Consider the following 22,996-nt stretch of genomic DNA (forward strand, 5'->3'; position numbering starts at 1 on the left):
TGCTCGACTGAAATCGAAGTTCAAAATGCCATGTATACACCTTAATTCGGCTGAAATCGAACCGAACTTGATTTCTCGTAATCGAGCTACACGACCTAGATTATGCGATTTCTGCCGAGCTACTTAGTGCATGTATACCCTATTGAGCTACGTATTCGAGCTACTTACTTCAGCACTGCCCCTTCCGGACGTGACGAGTGACGAGACCACAAGCGGGAAACACAACAGCCTCGGTCGGCATGACAACAAATCATGACAACGGCATGAATCTTTTCTTTTTGTGGCATTGTTTGCACTGTTAAAATTTAGCTCACTTACTGTATCACCAAATACATCTGTACAGCTGTTGCATAACTGTGAATTGTGTACATAAACAAGTCATTGTATTTGTGTGTGTGTGTGTGTATATATATATATATATATATATATATATGGCGGCACGGTGGTGTAGTGGTTAGCGCTGTCGCCTCACAGCAAGAAGGTCCTGGGTTCGAGCCCCGGGGCCGGCGAGGGCCTTTCTGTGTGGAGTTTGCATGTTCTCCCCGTGTCTGCGTGGGTTTCCTCCGGGTGCTCCGGTTTCCCCCACAGTCCAAAGACATGCAGGTTAGGTTAACTGGTGACTCTAAATTGACCGTAGGTGTGAATGTGAGTGTGAATGGTTGTCTGTGTCTATGTGTCAGCCCTGTGATGACCTGGCGACTTGTCCAGGGTGTACCCCGCCTTTCGCCTGTAGTCAGCTGGGATAGGCTCCAGCTTGCCTGCAACCCTGTAGAAGGATAAAGCGGCTAGAGATAATGAGATGAGATGAGATAGATATATATATATATGTCCAACATCTGAAGAATAAAAACAAAACAATTGAACTTTGTGTGTTTATTAAGACATAAGTTAAATTGTAAGCAAAAAAAAAAATTTTTTTGTAAGCAAAAAATGGACTTTAGAAAAATATACAGTTGTGCAAAATAAGTTGTCTTACAAAACAGTGGTCTGCGCAGGACAGTTTGTAGCCATACAGTCTGTTAGAGCAAGCCTAACAGCTTGAGCACGGAACTTGTGAACACGGAACTGCCAGTGTTGCCAGATTGGGCGGTTTTAAGTGCATTTTGGCGGATTTGAACATGTTTTGGGCTGGAAAACGTCAGCAGTATCTGGCAACACTGCTGATAACTTTGTTTATACTCTTGAATAGCTCTTCTTCATGACGACAACCGGAAGTGTACCAACACGATGGGGCGTGTAGCGCCACCTGTGGCTCGGGTGCACAATGTACCTCACACAATAGCTCGATTTCCTTGTGTGCATGTAGGATTGGGTTTCTCTGGCACCCCTGTTGGGACCCTTAGCTCGATTACCGACAGCAGCTCGATTTGGATGCGCATGTAAACGTACTGAGTGTTTTTTGTTTTCTGCACCATACTGTCTGTGTAAACTCTAGAGACTGTTGCGTGTGAAAACCCCAGGAGATCAGCGGTTTCTGAAATACTCAAACCAGCAGTCCATCTGGCTCAAACCAACACCCATGCCACAGAGATCACAATTTTATTTTTCCCGTTCTGATGTTTGAATGACGTGAAGATTAATAACTGAAGCTCTTGATTTGTATCTGCATGATTTGACGCATCGTGCTGCTGTCAAGGGATCGGCTGATTAGAGAACCGCGTAAAACAGCAGGTGGATGGATGGGTGTTCTTAATAAAGTGACCGGTGAGTGTAGATTGATAGAAACAGAGACTTTTTTTTTTCCTTCTGAACAAATTTCGACACTAGTTTGAATGATTTATAAGGTTTATAAAAGAAACTGATATATACATGTCATAATCGTACATAAGCTAAATTATATTTTTTTCGCGGTCCGGTTTCTATCAAATCCTGCGCTCTGATTGGCTGGCGAGTGGGGTTATGGACCTCTGGCGACTCGCTCGTTCACAACAATAAACATAGTAGCAATTTTTGTCAACATTTATAAGATTTATTTATAAGATTTTTATCAAAAATCTTATAAATTTTTGCCAGCATTTCTCAGCATAATAGCATTAATTTTACATCATGGATAGCGATAACGACAGTGTTCACAGCGAAAGCGAGGTTTACTACCCTGAGGAAGAAGAAATAAAAGAAAACATTTCAGGAAAAAGCTAAAAACCTCTAACTGTTGCTAACGCCGAGCAAAAACATGGCTGAATCCTGAATGACTCAATTTTGTATAAATAGGGGACTACATAGGCGACAAAATGTAGTTGTTTTCCTGCCATGGAAGTGCACTTGTATACCGAGGAGGAAGCCGTTTGCATTACAGCCGTGAATGAGGATTCAAAATGGTGGCTCGGCTCGGTTTTCCCTTTCGGGTGCTCTCGTTTTCTGTTAGAATTTGGTAAAGAAAAAAATAAATATATTATTTACCAGCTTAAGGTCGGTCCGTATGGTGAAATACCGTGACCTCGGCCTTGAATACTGACCTCGGCCCAGAGGGCCTCGCTTAGTACTTTCAAGACCTCGGTCACGGTATTTCACCATACGGACCTCCCAGCTGATAAATAACACATATATTTCAGAAAAAAAAAAACCTTCAGGTATACAAGACATGACGTCATTGTGCCACGTGGGTGGAGCTTAAAGGCTTCATCAAAATTCAGATAATTTGGTGCTTGCTAGGAAAAAAAAAGCCTTTATAAATGAGACATATCTCGGGTCAGATGCATCATCTCATCTCATCTCATTATCTCTAGCCGCTTTATCCTGTTCTACAGGGTCGCAGGCAAGCTGGAGCCTATCCCAGCTAGCCTGGCTAACGCGACTTCAAAGCTCTCCGAGCTATTGGTCTGGCCAAGATATTAAGCCCAACCGTTTCCCAGAGCCCGTGGTTGACCCGCCTCCCTGAAATGCCTCAGTTTGCTACTGGTCGAAGCCAGAAAAGGCTGTGACGAAGCTTAAACCAATCACATCACTCTTTCCTCTGACGTATGCGACGCGACGGGGCTAACTGGTAGATTAAACTCTTACCGAAGCCGGTCGGGAGCAAGGCGAAAACGTCCTTCCTTTCAATACAGTAAATACCTCCAGGGCTGCTCTTTGCTCCGTTTTCAATGAGAACTTCCTGTTGAATGCTTTCAATACAGCATCTATGCGTAATAGATGCGGAAGCGTGAATGAAGCGCTTCTGGTGTAGATTCTGTAAACAATCTATGGCTTCCGGTCGCAGTTCTACTACGTCAGTGCCTTGAACATGCCTCTACCCAGGGCCGTTGGAGATGCTCAAAGTTGATTGGCTCCCGATTTTTCGGGAGCTTGGAAGAGCTGGAGATAGCTTGCCTTGCCAGACTAAGCTCGCAACAGGCCCTTGTGTTGCGTCACGCTTAGGATGGGCGGGCCCAGGCTATATCCCAGCTGACTATGGGCGAAAGGCGGGGTACACCCTGGACAAGTCGCCAAGTCATCACAGGGCTGACACATAGACACAGACAACCATTCACACTCACATTCACACCTACGGTCAATTTAGAGTCACCAGTTAACCTAACCTGCATGTCTTTGGACTGTGGGGGAAACCGGAGCACCCGGAGGAAACCCACGCGGTCACGGGGAGAACATGCAAACTCCACACAGAAAGGCCCTCGCCGGCCACGGGGCTCGAACCCGGACCTTCTTGCTGTGAGGCGACAGCGCTAACCACTACACCACCGTGCCGCCTCAGTTGCATCAATATAGGTTTTTTGTTGTTTTTGTTTTTTTCCAAGCGCAGAGCCGCTCACACAGAGCCTGTGCGGAATGATGGATGGAGACGGCGATTAGTTACATGAGTGTATCTAATGCATTGGTGTTATTTTGCCTGAGGATGAGCAGCCTCTTGTCTCACAAAGGGCGAACTGAGTAAAACGTGAAGTACATGAATCATCCTCCATTCACATACAGAAGTTCGTTCGACAGCCACGTTGTTTGACGGACAACTCTTGTTATTTTGTCACCATGACAACCTGCTTCATCTTTCCATTCTCCACAGCACACGTCAGGATGTTTTGTTTGTAGTAAGCCGGTCTAAGCTTTATGAACGCACAAAGCCATCACCGGTTTTTCATCCGAGTCACTTATTCAGCCTACATTCACATTTCTTTTTTCATTCAGTTTGGAAAATGAGTCGTGTCTTGAATCTGGAGCATCAGTCTCTGAAGAATATCCCTGAAATAACTGCACGTGTCCTGCATGAACTAGGGTTTTCAGCAAGCCAGACACTATTTTCAAAAGTAGGCGAGCGTGCATGTGTAAGGATGTGTGTGTGTGTGAGTAACTGGGACAGGTTTCGAGTCGCTCCAGAGGCTGCATTTGCAGATTATTGACCCCAAACTGATGTTTTCGTTCCTGTTTACTCCCACGGCTTTTTAAGTTCATTTTTGTCAGCAGCGTACGCTGTCTTGTTCCCATGACCTAGCTGTTTTGTTTTGTTTTAGTCTATGTTACTGAAATAGCGGTGGTACGACTATTAGCGGCGCTCCATACTTAAGAGAATATGGTCATGCATCGACCTGATTTTTGACGTCTTTTGCGACCGTACGAACAAACGATTTACGTGTACCATCACAGGGAACCCGATCATAAGCGCGAGGCAACGTATCTCTTAAACACTTAACCACCGGACAACAAAATTTGTATCTTTTATTTACATAAGATAGATGGGTTTTTATCCAGCGCTTATTTTTAATTTGCTTTTTAAAAAATGACATGGGATTATTTACTGTAGCAGTCCTGGGCATTAAGAACATCAGCAGAGAGTCGCTGCTGGGTGCATTTTCGTTTTATTCCTCTTAGGCCAAGTTTACATTAGACCGTATCTGTCTCGTTTTCTTCGCAGATGCACTGTCCGTTTACATTAAAACGCCTGGAAACGCCGGGAAACGGGAATCCGCCAGGGTCCACGTATTCAATCCAGATCGTGTCTGGTCCGGTGCTGTGTAAACATTGAGAATACGCGGATACGCTGTGCTGAGCTCTAGCTGGCGTCGTCATTGGACAACGTCACTGTGACATCCACCTTCCTGATTCGCTGGCGTTGGTCATGTGACGCGACTGCTGAAAAACGGCGCGGACTTCCGCCTTGTATCACCTTTCATTAAAGAGTATAAAAGTATGAAAATACTGCAAATACTGATGCAAATACTGCCCATTGTGTAGTTATGATTGTCTTTAGGCTTGCCATCCTTCCACTTGCAAGTGGTAAGTGATATGCGCTGGGATCACACACACAGCGGCTCAGTCCCGAATCACTGCTCGTGCGCTTCACTCGCGCGTTCTGTGAGCTGCGCAGGGTCGGAGTGCGCACCCTCCAGAGGGCACTCGCTGTTCAGGGCGGAGTGATTTGGAGCGCAGGATGCCTGCGGAGCCGAGCGTATCCGTGTATTGGTGTTGCTGTGTGCACGCTAATCGTTTTAAAAGCATTAATCTGATGATCCGCTGATACGGTCTAATGTAAACACCACCTTAAATACAAGGATAGAATGAAACACCGGACATCAAACACTAAATACTGAGCACCGTGAAAACTAAAGAAAACAAAACAAAAATAATTAGCGTAATATGGTTGTAAACAAACACACAATTTTGTAATGTTTACAGACTATGCTCTGAACATTACACACCTTGCTTCACTCAACAAAGAACCAACCAAACCTCTACAAGTTAGCCAAATGCTCACCGTTAGCCTCTGCGCTCAAAGTCTCGTGCTAAACCGCAGCTCAACCAATGCACCGAACACAAACAAAACACACTCAATAAACAGCACACACACACTTTATTGTGCATGAAGGACATATCAGGATGACAGACAGCAAAGCTTTATAACATGATGAATATAAGCACAGCAGCGAGTGTCTGTAGTATAACAAATACAGCTTCCTGGGCTGATAGCTCCACCCAGAACATGAATAATGAGCGACAGCTCTGGCCGCCATTTATATACACATTTTACACTCATTGGAGCGTGTGTGTATATATTCTATCCACATTCACTGGATATGAGCAATCACACACTCTGATTGGCTACTCTACTACTAGGATATCAGCTTATGTACCATGAGCAGAGAAAAACAAAATGGCGGAGCGTTTTGCTGAACCAACCGAGGGCGAAATAAAAACTCTACTCGAAAACAAAACGGAAAAAATTATGGAATGAAAATATTTGATGATCAGAACATTTATTTTTTTCGCGGTCCGGTTTCCATTAAATCCTGCGCTCTGATTGGCTGGTGAGCGGGTCCGTATCCTATGATACGGACCCCAGTTACGGACCCCAGTTATGGACCTCTGGCGACTCGCTCGTTCACAAAAACAACAAACATAGTACCATTTTTTGTCAACATTTATCTTTTTTTATAAGATTTATTTATAAGATTATCAAAAATCTTATATCGACAGGCAGATCGGTGCAGCCTCCGCAGTGATGCGGTCGCTTTACCGGTCCGTCGTGGTGAAGAAGGAGCTGAGCCAAAAGGCGAAGCTCTCAATTTACCGGTCGATCTATGTTCCGATTCTCACCTATGGTCATGAGCTTTGGGTAATGACCGAAAGAACAAGATCGCGGATACAAGCGGCCGAAATGAGTTTCCTTCGCAGGGTGGCTGGGCGCTCCCTTAGAGATAGGGTGAGAAGCACAGTCACTCGGGAGGAGCTCGGAGTAGAGCCGCTGCTCCTCCACATCGAGAGGAACCAGCTGAGGTGGCTCGGGCATCTTTTTCGGATGCCTCCTGGACGCCTCCCTGGGGAGGTGTTCCAGGCATGTCCCCCCAGGAGGAGGCCCCGGGGAAGACCGAGGACACGCTGGAGGGACTATGTGTCTCGGCTGGCCTGGGAACGCCTCGGTGTTCTTCCCGAGGAGCTGACCAAGGTGTCTGGGGAGAGGGAAGTTTGGGCTTCCATGCTTAGACTGCTGCCTCCGCGACCCGACCCCGGATAAAGCGGAAGAAGATGAGACGAGACGAGAAATCTTATAAATTTTTACCAGCATTTCTCAGGAGAATAGCGTTAATTTTACATCATGGATAGCGATAACGACAGTGTTCACAGCGAAAGCGAGTTTTACTACCCTGAGGAAGAAGAAATAAAAGAAAACATTTCAGGAGAAAGCTAAAAACCTGTAACTTGCTAACGCCGAGCAAAAACATGGCTGAATCCTGAATGACTCCTATTTGTATAAATAGGGGACTACATAGGCGGCAAAATGTAGGTTTTTTTTTTCCTGCTATGGAAGTGCACTTGTATACCGAGGAGGAAGCAATTTGCATTACAGCCGTGAATGAGGATTCAAAATGGCGGCTCGGCTCGGTTTTCCCTTTCGGGCGCTCTCGTTTTCTGTTAGAATTTGGTAAAGAAAAAAATATATATATTATTTACCAGCTTAAGGTCGGTCCGTATGGTGAAATACCGTCACCTCGGCCTTGAACACTGACCTCGGCCCAGAGGGCCTCGCTCAGTACTTTCAAGACCTCGGCCACGGTATTTCACCATACGGACCTCCCAGCTGGTAAATAACATCTATGTACCTTAAATTGCTCCTGTCTTTTCGCCGGTTTGTTTATATTCTTCGGCTTTAAGCATTAAAATTTGTTGATATTTTTCGACTGGTTCAAAAGCTCAAAGAAGTTTGAAAATTATATCGCAAGAATTAAATAAATGCCTAAAGTTATTCTATACCTCAGCAAGACAGAGAGACGGCGCTTTCTACAAAAAAAAAAACCCACTAAAGTCAGTTCGTGCAGCCATCGATAGGTTTTTAAGAAGTCCGACTAAGCGGAAATGATTTTGTCGGATGTTTTGTATAAAGTTTTTATTGGTAAAATTTGCTAAAAATAAAAATGCGCCGTTTCTCAAAATCCAGTGACTGTCAATAGAATAAAACAGTTATTCCACTCAATCTTGTCGTACACGGCTTATAGCCACTATGAGCTCATGCACGACTCGATTTCATGGAATAACTGTTAAATATATATAAGTTTTTTGACTAGAAAACCAGTAATTAAAATAAACTAGTCGACTTCTCCATAACTAAATGAAGAACTGATTCAAAACATTTGTTTTTATGGTATTTTATTATTATTATTATTATTATTATTATTATTATTATTATTGACTATTAATGTTAAATGCTCATAAACAGAATAAATTGTTGCATTGCATTTCAGTTAACGGATGCTCACAGGCTACCGATTACATTTCCATGGAATCAATTTTGTGCCAAAATGTTCATACAATACTTTTGAAATATCAAACAAAAACAATAAATCAAAATTTAAAAAAAAAAAAATTAAAAAGTCAATTTTTTTTAGACTGGCAAACAAATTATTTGTGTAATCGTGCAAAATATCAGTCTATTACTCTTCAGAAACCTTTTATTTTTGTTCCGCGTCTTTCTCAGTTTTGTTTGACGTAATTTATTTTGGTTTTGACGGTAAACAAGGATGGAGTGGACTTGTGTACTACTGCAGCACATACAGCACATCTGTCCCGCACTTACACTTTGTTGAATTAATTCAGTATCATAGTCGCCACTGAAGTCCACTCGATCCTTGTTTACCGTCAATGGATCGGTCACTCGTCAAACAGTCCGCCAGAATCCGAGTAGGGAATGGCTGAGCGTAGCTGTCAGTCAAACACAAGTTAGCCAATGGGAATGCATTCCTGGACAGCCCACCCACACGGGAAGTTTGTGCCAAAACTGCAAGCAAAAAGTCAGGGAGCGCAAACGAGAAAGCTGGAATCGCAACCAAAATAAATTACGTCAAACAAAACCGAGAAAGACGCGGAACAAAAATAAAAGGTTTCTGAAGAGTAATAGACTGATATTTTGCACGATTACATGAATAATTTGTTTGCCAGTCTAAAAAAATTGACTTTTTTTTTTTTTTGTATTTTGATTTGTCGTTTTTGTTTGAGATTTCAAAAGTATTGTATGAACATTTTGGCACAAAATTGATTCCATATACATTTCCAGCTTCTTCAGGCTACACTGTTAATGGAATAAAACAGCCCAACGAAAGTGTGTATTTAAAAGTAGACGGCCTTTCGATTTCACCAAATCGGTGAAATTTAGTTTGATCTGAAATGTGGCCATTGTGATATATGTTTATTTCTGTAATATCTCACCAAAAAAACCAGGCCATTCTGTGGCTGGGAAGTTATTTAATTCGAGGGGATTAAAGCAAATAATGTGCATGAAATCACTCGCTTCGCGCAGTCAAGCAGACAGAGGAAGTCTGTGTGCGCATGCGCAGGTTTACCATCTTCTTCTTCTTTTGGGTTTTACGGCAGCTGGCATCCAGAGTGCTGCATTACTGCCATCTACAGGTTTACCTTTGAGCGTGCACTGACAGTTCCATCATTCTGTCGCTAAACGAACAGCTGATCACTAGGGCTGTAACGATATGCGTATCGAAATCGCGATACGCAGAGCCACGATCCGTATCGCGATACAAGAAGGCAGAATCGCGGTACACCCTTTCAAACTTCTCCTCAGCCCAAAAACAGAGGCGCTTCCAAACTTCAATTTATGAATACTTTACTTTTTATTTAAATTACATTTTAAACTTACTTAAATTACTTTTATTTTTTTATATCTATTAGTAAGTCGTTTTTTCGCCGACCTGCGACAATCTTCTGCGAGTCACGCAACGTCCACACTCGCCACTGGCAGAGCATTCATTTCTTTTAAGCGGTCGCCATTCTGGTTGCGACGCGGGGAGCGAATCTGTAAACAAGCAGCTCATTGGCTGGCTAGGTGTGCCACAAGCCAATCACAATCACTTGACCGGAAAGGCATGCAGTGTTGCCAGATTGGGCAGGTTTAGGTGCTTTTTGGCTGGTTTTGAACATATTTTGGGGTGGAAAACGTTAGCAATATCTGGCAACACTGAAGGCATGTCTGCTTGGGCGGAAGCCTTCTGCGGCAGTTACATTTTGATACGCGAGCAATGTTTCACCATAAAAATTCCGTAATTTCCATCTGTTTTCCGCGATCACAGAAAATCATTGGCCCTATGAGAGTGAGACAGTGAGAGAGCCACCCCCCCCCAAAAAAAATCTTAACGGATTTACACGATTTGGAAAAATGACTTTTTCAGAACCGAAAAAAACAGAGCTTCCGGCTCAGCAGTATTATTTTGAGAAATAAAACAATCTTTGGATATACATTTGTTCATTTTTGCATACATATTACTCATTCTCTGCAGTGGTCTGAATTATTTGTTATTAAATAGTTAATGTAAGTAAGTAAATGTTAATAAGTCAAATTTACTACTTTAAAAAAACATTTTTAAAAAAATCGTGGGTGTAACTAAATTAAAAAAAAAAAAATCATGGGTGTATTGAATCGTGGGTCAAAAATCGCGATACGAATCGAATTGTGAGTTGGGTGTATCGTTACAGCCCTACTGATCACACCGAGGTGCTCGCTGACTGACGATATTTATTAGTTTGGTCCTGCATTTCCTTTCCTTCGTATATAACATAACGTCTTTTCTTCTCGCTTTCCATTACTGTAGTCGGTCTTTCACATTTCATTCGCACACTCACGTCCTCCATTTTTCTCTCCTGTTTCAAATTTGTATCCCACAATGCTTTGCGTGAACGGGGAAAGCCCACCACGTGATGCATGACGTAGTATCTTGTATTGTGTCATGGTGAAGGAGGAAAAAATGGTGCAGAATTTAGGGCCACGTGGCTGTAAATTCATTAATTGTCCTTTTAGGGAAAAAAAGTAATAAAATTGGAAGTGTGTGATTTGAATTCAGTAGCTTTCAGTCCATTAAACAAAAATAACTGGGTGTCGGGGAAAATTCTTTTTATGACCTAAACGTGAAAAATCTGAAAGGCAGTCTAGCTCTGAGTTATAAATCTGTGTATCATTTTAGTCTGTTTAAGTTGTATCTGTTCTTGGGTGACTTGGTGGATCAGTAGAAATCACTGATTGTGGAACTGAGAGCGCGCAGCAAGGAAGCTCATGCCCTCATGCCCATCTCCAGGGCACATTCTTATCCTGTCGCTCCTTACTATGCGATGTCTCGGGCGGGTTCCGAGAGGCTGATGATAACCCGGGTTGAAACCGTCTTGTTCTGTTCCAGCCTCAGTAGCACCTAAAACTAAACCTGGATCAGCAGAAGAAATAGAAAATATATCAGTGCATTTCCGAGCATCGTCCAAGCGATCAGGCTCACGTCTGCCAAAATTATGCACCTTCACAACTTGAGCCTGAATAACATTTAGCTGGAACACATAATTGACTCGTACGCACAGGAGGAGCCGTCATATTTCTGTAACGTTCTTAATTAGAACAGCTTGAATACATTTTTTCGACAGTCCCTGGACACAGCGAGCTCATGAAACGGACTCCTGTCCTTTCGGGAAAACAGACGCTGGCTTTATTTTCACATTATTTTCGCAGGCTGTGTTTTACTGCCGCATTTGGATTCGTTCCTCTAAACAGATTTCCAGTGTATTTTGATCAACCGCCTGCATAAACCAATAGGAATCAGTACTCAGCCTTTAGAAACGTGTGGATTAAAGGAGCGGTTTGTATTTTTAAATTTTACTGTCTGCGAGCCCCACATCTGACCAAACATGCTCACTGCTGAAACAACAAACACCTGGGTTTGTTGCCTTTTTCTAAGGAAACATGGCAGGACTGTTGCAGCTGTGAGCAGAGGGAATTTCAGGGCCAGAAAAAATGTAAAGCTTGAAATGAAGTAGCAAGGGTGCTCAAACAGGATGGACGTTCTAATCATGGTATATTAAAGAGTGTTTTTTGTTTTGAATTAGATGATTATTACAGGACCGGAAACACTTTTTTTAAAAGTCATGAATACAACCTTTAAGTTAGCAGGCACTCAGCGTTTAGTTATTCTTGTATACGTGTGTGTGTGTGTGTGTGTGTGTGTGTGTGTGTGTGTGTGTGTGTGTGTGTGTGTGTTTGGTCAATATGTTGTAATTCTCTCTCGCAGCCAGACAAATGAAGCAGAGTTGACTTTAGCTGCTGTCTGTTTTTTCCACACATTTAAGCACATGGTCCTTGATGAAAGGCTGTGACTGTTCATACTGCTGCCTCTGCAGTACACACACACACACACACACACACACACACACACACACACACACACACACAGCTATACAGAGTGAGTATTCTGTATTTTTTCCACAGTGCTTCTGAGAATTCAGATTTATGATACCAAGTGCGCGCGCACACAACACACACACACAAAACATACACACACTCACCTAAATATTTCTGAGGTGGGGTTTACATTAGACCGTATCAGCGGATCATCAGATTAACGTTTTTAAAACGATTAGTGTGCACACAGCAACACCAATACACGATTCGCGTGCACACAGCAACGCCAATACACGGATACGCTCGGCTCCGCAGGCATCCTGCGCTCCAAATCACTCCGCCCTGAACAGCGAGTGCCCTCTGGAGGGTGCGCACTCCGGCCCTGCGCAGCTCATAGAGCGCGCGAGTGAAGCGCACGAGCAGTGATTCGGGACTGAGCCGCTGTGTGTGAGATCCCAGCGCATATCACTTATTACTTGCAAGTGGAAGGATGGCAAGCCTAAAGACAATCATAACTACACAATGGGCAGTATTTGCATCAGTATTTGCAGTATTTTCATACTTTTATACTCTTTAATGAACGGTGATACAAGGCGGAAGTCCGCGCCGTTTTTCAGCAGTCGCATCACATGACCAACGCCAGCGAATCAGGAAGGTGGATGTCACAGTGACGTTGTCCAACGACGACGCCAGCTAGAGCTCAGCACAGCGTATTCGCGTATTCTGAATGTTTACACAGCACCGGAGCTGACACGATCTGGATTGAATACGTGGACGCTGGCGGATTCCCGTTTCCCGGCGTTTCCAGGCGGTTTAATGTAAACGGACAGTGCATCCGCGAAGAAAACGAGACAGATACGGTCTAATGTAAACTTGGCCTGAATGTAGTGTTCTGTTACACTCTGATGCTTTGAACATCTAGGGATGAGCATGTGAACTTGATCACTTTAAGAAAGCACATAAACCACCAGTATCTTCAATTTGACCTTGGAGTGTTTACACACACACATACACGTGCGCGCGCACACACACAGCTGCGAGAATCATGCTGTGTGTTCCTGGAACTGATTTACTGCATTTCTCTAATTCTGTAATTCTCTGGAAAAAAGCTTTGTCCTGAAAGTGTGTGTGTGTGTGTGTTTGTTTCAGATACTGCTGCTAAGAAGACCTGCATAACTGAGGTGGGTGTTACTGACTGAAGAAATGCATTCAGTAGAAATGAAAAGTGTGATTATTAAAACGTCTCTCTGTCTGTCTGTCTGTCTGTCTCCTTCTGTCCTCTCTCGCTCTCTCTCCCCTCTCTTTGTCTGTCTCTCTCTCTCCTCTCTATCCCTGTCTCTCTCTCTTTCTCTCTCTCTCTTGCTCTCTCTACCCTCTCTGTCTCTCCCTCTCTCTCTCTCTCTCTCTGTCCTCTCTGCCTGTGTGTGTGTGTGTCAGATGCCGTCCTCGTCCTGCCACCCAGGCTCCGGCCCTGAGAAGAAGATTGGCCACAGGAGGGTGGATGCCTCGGGGGAGACCACGTACAAAAAGGTCTCCCTGTTACACACCCTCATCATCGTACTCCTGATGTTCACACGTGACTGCGGAAGTGCATAGCTTATTAGATTTTAAGGTCAGAAGTTTGACCCATTTGTCTGTGTGTGACCCACAGACGACCTCCTCAGCCCTGAGAGGCGCGATCCAGCTGGGCATCGGCTACACGGTGGGCAACCTGAGCTCCAAACCCGAGAGAGATGTGCTCATGCAGGACTTCTACGTGGTGGAGAGCATCTTCTTTCCAAGGTGTGCGCGCGTACGTGTGTGTGTGTGTGTGTGTGTAGGTACCATTTCATGGACAGAAGTGCTGCTGTATATTAGTGTAAGTATATTTTGTTTGATTTTCTAAAAATCATCTGGAGAAAATCGTCTTCACCGTTCAGTACTCTTCAGAAAACTGTAAAAGTGTTGAAATCACATCTGGAATTGTTTTTCGCTGATGAACTTGTTTTGCTGGGTGAAGTTTTTCGAGCACTGTGCTTTAACTCTGCAGGATGTAAAGCTCTTGAAACATTCGGAATACATTTTTTCAGCTGTTATTTCTTTTCATAATGTTTATGTAATTTTTTTTAGCTCACTGGTTGTAGTCGATGAATTATTATTTTTATTTATTTATTTTAATTTAGTTTATGTATTTTTTTTAGCTCACCGGCCATAGCCAATGATTAAATTATTTTTTTAATTTGTTTTTTTAGCTCACTAGCTGTAGTTGATGAATTATATTATTATTATATTATTATTATTTATAATAATTATAATTTTTTACAATTTAATTGATTTTTTTAGCTCACCAGCTGTAGTTGATGAATTATTATTATTATTATACATTTTTACAATTTAATGTATTTTTTTAGCTCACCAGCTGTAGTTGATGAATTATTATTATTTAATTTACTTATTTTTTAGTTAATTTATTTTTTTTAGCTCACCAGCTGTAGTCGATTTTATTATTATTATTATTATTATTATTATTATTATACATTTTTTTATTTAGTTTTTTGTTTTTTTAGCTGATCGGCTGTAATAGATTAATTATTATTATTATTATTATTATTATTATTAATAAGGTTTTTTTTAATTTAGCTTATGTATTTTTTTAGCTCATCGGTTGTAGTCAATTCATTATTATTATTATTATTAATATTATTATTATTATTTTATTATTATTTTAAATTTAGTTTACATATTTTTTTAGATCACCAGCTGTAATCCATTTATTATTATTATTATTATTATTATTATTATTATTAATCATCATAATTTATTCATAATTTATTTTTAATTTTTATTTTTTATTTTTTAAGCTCACTGGCCGTAGCCCATGAGCTATTGCCATCATATGTCATCCGTCTATCTGTCCATCCGTCCGTCCACAATTCACAAAAATTGCTACTCCTCCCTGAGTTTTCAACGGGCTGTGATTGTTTTGTTTGGAAGAACTAATCAGTCTGCACAAATGTTACTCCGTAGTTTTGTGATTTTCTCATTAACAAGTTGCTAATTAGACCAGTTAATGAACTTTGAGGAAAATCGCTACTCCTCCCTGAGTTTTCAATAGATTTTGATTCTAATTGTTCTGTTTGGAAGATCAAATTGTTCTCATGATGCGCAACGTAGGTAATTATAAACGAGACTGATTTCCATGGTACGGCTGTGTGAGCTACTGCGTCGCTGACACTCTGGTCTTCTAAATCTTTATTATTCAGTTCATTCACATATTGCAAATCACTGATGTCTTTTATGTCATGCCACAGGGTTGGGTGGGGGTATACAAACATCGTCGGTGCGCTTTAACAAGGTGTTAAGTTTAGTGGCTTCAGCAGTCGTTTCGTCCTTTTGTAGATCCTTTGATCGCCGTTCTTGATAATTGTCAGTGATCGAAACCTAAGCCGGGCTTGTTCAGCCTCTGTACATATGGCGTTGACATGTATTGTTAACTTGACTGTGGACTTTACTTCTTGTTTGTCTCTGGTGGGAAGAGGAGCACATGGCTCAGTGATGCTTTTTTTAAGGCTACATCCACACGACAACGGCAGTGAGATTTTTTTTTTTTTTAAATATCACGTCCACATGGGCAACGGATCAGTAAAATATCAGGTACATATGGCAATGCAATGCTTGCTGAAAACGATGCAATACACATGCCACACCTCTACGTGCGCTGTAAAACGGTCCCATCGGAGACACCAGGACAATAGAAGAAGTAGACGCATGCGCATAAACCCCTTCTTCTGTAGCATCAGCCACATAAAGTTTTGATTATTAGTCAGTAGCGTAAAATAGTATCTATTGTCTAAGACACTTATTTATATTTCATATTAAAACGTCTATGTAAATTAATACATAGAAAGCCTGGCCAGGCGCTGAACGTTCTTCTGCCTTCACTTTAAGAGAAATTCAGGGCAAGCATGAGCCTAGGTTCTTCCCTGTCACTGTCACACGCGCACACCTCCTCACTCCCTGTCCTATGGCTATAGTCCCTTTAAATCACGTGCTCGTTTTTTGAATGGAGACGCGGAAAGAGGAATGAACGGGGGTAGATGGAGAGAGAGAGGAATGAACGGGGGTAGATGGAAGCCGGTACGCCAACATTCTGAGATCCTCCAGAATTCTTCAATGGTCCGGAATAAATTGAATGCTACACGTTGATGGATTACTTTGTTCTTCTACGCCCTTTTTGAGGAATGTATTGTCGGACTTAAACCAACATCTGAAGAGGCGAGATCGCTCCTTTTTTTCCCTATTTTTGCTGGCGGGATTGTCATGTGGTTGTGACGTCATCGTAAACAAATCCGTTCTACTCATCCAGACGACTTCGCAACAGCGCCGTTGCCAGATTTTTCCACTCTGGAACCCGTTCTCAAAAGATTTCGTTTTGGGGCACCCAAAACGCCGGTGCCGTGTGGACGCCAGGCCGAAACGATAAACAATTTTATCAGATTCACCTGAATCCGTTGCCGTGTGGACAGGGCCTAAGACTCTGACTCACTGTTACTAAAGGCAGGGGACATGAACTTAGTTCATTATATGCAAAGAGTTCATAGTAAGAGTTCGTTATAGCACAGTTGCAGTGTATTTAATGTTATGAAATGTCCAAGGAACATTCACCACCCTCTTTTTTTTTTTCTCTCTCAAAGTTAATAAAACAAAAAAATGCAGCTTGTCATTTTACCAAGAAATTGCAAGCGCCTGTCCGGAAGCCCTTCCAGTGTCAGAAAACTGAAAGTTACAATTTTACCTCTGACTGTTACAAAACGCTGACACTGCAGACTCCTTCCTGAAATGCTATGAAATCGTGTCCTCACAGAAATCTTCACCATATCAACGATTACATGGCTGTTTTAACCCGTTTATATGGAGCGTCCACTGTACAAGTCCCTGTCTCAGCTGTTACTATGGAAACAATACGTATTAGAAAGAGCAGATTAATACAGTATAAACCTTGCAGTGCTACAGCTGCTGTGACAGAAAATTAATCAACACCTTCTGACCAATCAGAATCGAGCATTCAGCAGCGCTATTGTACGACCGCGTAATAGCACGCTGTGAAAATTCCTGTTGCGAAATAATACGATCAGCTTTCTCATTTCCTTGTGTCTGTGTTCTCTGTTTCTCAGCGAGGGCAGCAATCTGACTCCAGCGCACCACTTCCCAGACTTCAGGTTTAAAACCTACGCCCCCGTGGCGTTCCGCTATTTCCGAGAACTCTTCGGGATTCGACCCGATGACTACCTGGTGAGCAGAAAACCTTTGTTTATATCACACACATTACAGACTGAATATCACACTCCTCTGTAAACATTATACGGCAAGTGATGTATTATAAACAAGGCCATCACTTAGAACCATGTTGATTAAGATTAGGGAATATTCTGGAATATTGTGTTAGGGTGTTTTCACACCTGGTCCCCTTTAAAGGAACCAGACTCAGTCCTCTTTAAGTGGACCAAAAAGTGGACCAACAGAAAAAGAACTCAGTTCTTTTTGTGTTCACACTGTGAATTTATTACAAAGAGGACTGGGTTCTCTTTCTGGTCCAGTTAAGCTTTGATGGGGCCTCAGTCCTCTTTCTGTTCACACCAGGTCCTCTAGAGCCCTCAGACCCCCAGTGCACGGAATTCTGGGTAATTTTCTCTTGAATCAAAATGTCTGCTGCCATGCTTGCCCTGCTGTATTCTTTGATCAAAATAGTGCAGATTAAGGAAAATAAATGTATTATATGAGTGATTCCACGCTTATGGGTACTGAAATGGGGACATGAACTTATTTTTAAAAATTCACCTAAAACCATTTCTTTTTTTTACCATCAGGTCACAAAACATGTAATCTTTAATGAATGATATGTTAAAAGATAACTTTAATTTTCTGAGATGTAATAAAAACATATTTATATGCCAAAGTCAGAACGTAACAGAAGTGTTGTGGACATATATATTCTCAATTTTAACAATGTAGAATTACTTTTTGAAACATAGGAAGGTGATGTTTTAGCAAATATAATTAATGAACATGTGTAGTAGAATAAACATACACATTCTTTCAATAAGATTAACATGGTATATAGCTAGATTGTAATTAATTTGTAACAGACGCGAGATGGACAATCGTAACAGAAGTAATGTAACAGACATCATTTTGGAACTCATAGGCTTGACTTTGGCATATAAATATGTTTTTATTACATCTCAGAAAATTAAAGTTATCTTTTAACATATCATTCATTAAAGATTACATGTTTTGTGACCTGATGGTAAAAAAAGAAATGGTTTTAGGTGAATAAGTTCATGTTCCCATTTCAGTACCCATAAGCGTGGAATCACTCATATTATATATATATATATATATATATATATATATATATATATATATATATATATATACAGTGGTGCTTGAAAGTTTGTGAACCCTTTAGAATTTTCTATATTTCTGCATAAATATGACCTAAAACATCATCAGATTTTCACACAAGTCCTAAAAGTAGATACAGAGAACCCAGTTAAACAAATGAGACAAAAATATTATACTTGGTCATTTATTTATTGAGGAAAATGATCCAATATTACAGATCTGTGAGTGGCAAAAGTATGTGAACCTTTGCTTTCAATATCTGGTGTGACCCCCTTGTACAGCAATAATTGCAACTACACATTTCTGGTAACTGTTGATCAGTCCTGCACACTGGCTTGGAGGAATTTTAGCCCATTCCTCCGTACAGAACAGCTTCAACTCTGGGATGTTGGTGGGTTTCCTCACATGAACTGCTCGCTTCAGGTCCTTCCACAACATTTCCATTGGATTAAGGTCAGGACTTTGACTTGGCCATTCCAAAACATTACCTTTATTCTTCTTTAACCATTTTTGGTAGAATGACTTGTGTGCTTAGGGTCGTTGTCTTGCTGCATGACCCACCTTTTCTTGAGATTCAGTATATGGACAGATGTCCTGACATTTTCCTTTAGAATTCGCTGGTATAATTCAGAATTCATTGTTCCATCAATGATGGTAAGCCTTCCTGGGCCAGATGCAGCAAAACAGGCCGAAACCATGATACTACCACCACCATGTTTCACAGATGGGATAAGGTTCTTATGCTGGAATGCAGTGTTTTCCTTTCTCCAAACATAACACTCCTCATTTAAACCAAAAAGTTCTAGATTGGTTTCATCCATCCACAAAACATTTTTCCAATAGCCTTCTGGCTTGTCCATGTGATCTTTAGCAAACCAGATGAGCAGCAATGTTCTTTTTGGAGAGCACTGGATTTCTCCTTGCAACCCTGCTATGCACACCATTGTTGTTCAGTGTTTTCCTGATGGTGGACTCATGAACATTAACATTAGCCAATGTGAGAGAGACCTTCAGTTGCTTAGAAGTTACCATGCGGTCCTTTGTGACCTTGCCAACTATTACACGCCTTGCTCTTGGAGTGATCTTTGTTGGTCAACCACTCCTGGGGAGGGTAACAATGGTCTTGAATTTCCTCCATTTGTACACAATCTGTCTCATTGTGGATTGGCGGAGTCCAAACTCTTTAGAGATGGTTTTGTAACCTTTTCCAGCCTGATGAGCATCAACAACGCTTTTTCTGAGGTCCTCAGAAATCTCCTTTGTTCGTATCATGATACACTTCCACAAACATGTGTTGCGAAGATCAGACTTTGATAGATCCCTGTTCTTTAAATAAAACAGGGTGCCCACTCACACCTGATTGTCATCCCATTGATTGAAAACACCTGACTCGAATTTCACCTTCAAATTAACTGCTAATCCTAGAGGTTCACATACTTTTGCCACTCACAGATATGTAATATTGGATCATTTTTCTCAATAAATAAATGACCAAGTATAATATTTTTATCTCATTTGTTTAACTGGGTTCTCTTTATGTACTTTTAGGACTTGTGTGAAAATCTGATGATGTTTTAGGTCATATTTATGCAGAAATATAGAAAATTCTAAAGGGTTCACAAACTTTCAAGCGCCACTGTATATATAAATAAAATATAGTTATATTATTGTGGCCGACTCATCAGTCAGTAAGTTCAGAGAACTGTAAAGCGGCTGTGGTAAGTTCCAAAAGGAAGTTGAGTTTCCCTGCTACAGTCACGTGACCAACTACGGCAAACGAAGAAGGTTAAACTACAGTGAAAAAGTGAACCCGGTGCGCTTTTTGTTCACAATGCGCAGATTAGGCGAACCGTACCGTTGATTTTTAGCGACCCGTACTCCTGAGGTGGTCTCAGTTCGGTTCGCTTTAAAGGGGTCTGGGTACGGTTGGAGTGTTCACATATGCGCAAAAAATGCTGAGTCATCGATCTGAGTTCGGTTAGATGGCTGAAAGGGACCAAGTGTGAAAACACGCTTAGATTTGGCGTAAGGGGGGGAAAATGGGAGCGGTAAAAAACTAAAAAAACAGTCTGAACTCAAAGACCTTTTGCGTCTGCAATGAGACAAAATAGTCACGGACTGATCCTGAAATACTGATTTCAGAGCTGTGTGACACAGTAACCGAGTCGACTCGCTGTCAGCTTCGACTGACAAGTCCTGCTGAACATCACAGGTGTGTGTAATGACATGTTGTGTCCTGTGTTCAGGTGTAAGACCTGTGCCAGTCAGCATAACACATGTATTGCTGTGTTCACACTTATACCGGTACGATAGCGGTATAACTGTATCGATACAAAGTATACCGGTACAGTTTAGTGCATCTGTCCACACTAGCGAGAAATGTTTGCGGTTTTCTTTCACGGTAGTTGAAATGCGCGTGCGCGAAATGTTTCCGTGGTTACCGAGTAACTTCCTTCCGAGAATATGGCGGATGAAACGAGGTGTGTGTGTTCTTTTTGTTGTCAATGTACAGTATGTATTTCTGGTGGCCATTTATTCAGTCGAATCGTATAAAACGCGCGAGGCAGTTGAGAAAGAAACAAAGAAAACGAATCTCCCTTTGTCCCCCCTCTTTCCTTCTCTTCCCCTCCCTTTCTCTCCCTTTTCCCCTCTTCCTGCTTTCTTCCTTCCCCCCCCTCCCTTTCTCCCCCCTTTCTTTGCTGCATGTAGCTCCACGGTCGTTTTGAGCCATTTTGACGTTTTATTTACAGCTGGAAAGCGGGCGTATTGTATTGTATGAATAATCCGGAAGACGTAGGAATGGTTCATTGCGCTTGCGCATTATATTTGTATCGATACAGATCTGTCCACACTACAGCGAAGCGCTACAGTACCGATACTGTACCGGTACAAAACCCATACATTTGTGGGTTTCGTACCGATACAGTTATACCGCTACAGTACCGGTATAGTTGCTAGTGTGGACAGGTGTTGCGGTACGAAAGTAGTTTCGTATCGGTATAAAATCCCTAGTGTGGACAGGGTATTAGTGAAACATACCGCAATGAATCAGAACAAATAACATTGAATTTGTCCCAGCACCGTGTTTAATTCCAGCACCAGCCTCGGGAGCAGTGATGCTCCTAATCGATACATATTTGCTTAAAAATATCCACAAAGGTTTGGACAAGAATAACACTGGCACTTATTACTGTATGTCTCCTGTCTTCTACTGATACGCCAATAGGCCATTTGCAGGAATTGGTCACGTGTCAGTTTTCCCCATAGCAACAAGCCCGTGGTGGGCAAGCTAACTTGACATTCCTTGACAACCATAAAAGTTTGACTAGCAATGCAAAGCAATCCATTTCTATAATAGCTGTTTTTACATTTTCTGTTGTCTTTTTTGACCCGAATTTTCATGTGTACTTGGAAAAGGTCTGTGGTTTTAACTTCTGTCGTAAGTTAAAGCGAATCACTGGCTGCAAAAGAGAGTTTTTTGGACTCAAGTTGGTCGCCACCAAAAGAAATCCACATGCGAAATGGCGGATATACACTACCGTTCAAAAGTTTGGGGTCACCCAGACAACTTTGTGTTTTCCATGAAAGGTCACACTTTTATTTACCACCATAAGTTGTAAAATGTATAGAAAATATAGTCAAGACATTTTTCTGGCCATTTTGAGCATTTAATCGACCCCACAAATGTGATGCTCCAGAAACTCAATCTGCTCAAAGGAAGGTCAGTTTTATAGCTTCTCTAAAGAGCTCAACTGTTTTCAGCTGTGCTAACATGATTGTACAAGGGTTTTCTAATCATCCATTAGCCTTCTGAGGCAATGAGCAAACACATTGTACCATTAGAACACTGGAGTGAGAGTTGCTGGAAATGGGCCTCTATACACCTATGGAGATATTGCACCAAAAACCAGACATTTGCAGCTAGAATAGTCATTTAGCACATTAGCAATGTATAGAGTGGATTTCTGATTAGTTTAAAGTGATCTTCATTGAAAAGAACAGTGCTTTTCTTTCAAAAATAAGGACATTTCAAAGTGACCCCAAACTTTTGAACGGTAGCATATCTGTATTTATAGATCTGTATTTATTTTCAAGAATCTTCACACATTAAGCGAATGATAAAAGGTAGAAAAGGAGAAATAAAAAAAAAAGTTCTAAACATACCTGAGAAATCCACCATGTCGCACGTGGATTTCTTTCGGCAGCGACCAACTTGAGTCCAAAAAACTCTCTTTTACGGCCAATGATTCGCTTTAACTTACGACAGAAGTTAAAACCACAAACTTTTTCCAAGTACACACGAAAATTCAGGTAAAAAAAAAAAAAAAGACAGTAGAAAATGTAAAAACAGCTATTATAGAAATGGATTGCTTTGCATCGCCAGCCAAACTTTTATGGTTGTCAAGGAATGTCAAGTTAGCTTGCCCACCACGGGCTTGTTGCTATGGGGAAAATTGACACGTGACTGTGGCAGCGGGGGCGTGGTCAAGCATCGGTCTGTGACAGGAGGGTGGAGCCGGGGAAGGT

General features: G+C 41.6%; 1 protein-coding gene across 2 annotated transcripts in view; it reads left to right on the plus strand.

The window, feature by feature from the left end:
- Positions 1-22,996, plus strand: part of pip5k1cb (phosphatidylinositol-4-phosphate 5-kinase, type I, gamma b) — a 158,889-nt gene that overhangs the window by 64,609 nt on the left and 71,284 nt on the right. For both annotated transcript variants that reach the window (XM_060906303.1, XM_060906304.1), the window contains exons 2-5: positions 13,235-13,266; positions 13,523-13,615; positions 13,737-13,867; positions 17,239-17,356. In XM_060906303.1, coding sequence (XP_060762286.1) covers positions 13,235-13,266; positions 13,523-13,615; positions 13,737-13,867; positions 17,239-17,356 — 374 coding nt within the window. The remainder of the gene's footprint in view (positions 1-13,234; positions 13,267-13,522; positions 13,616-13,736; positions 13,868-17,238; positions 17,357-22,996) is intronic.

Source organism: Neoarius graeffei, chromosome 23, assembly GCF_027579695.1.
Source record: "Neoarius graeffei isolate fNeoGra1 chromosome 23, fNeoGra1.pri, whole genome shotgun sequence".
NCBI lineage: Eukaryota > Metazoa > Chordata > Actinopteri > Siluriformes > Ariidae > Neoarius > Neoarius graeffei.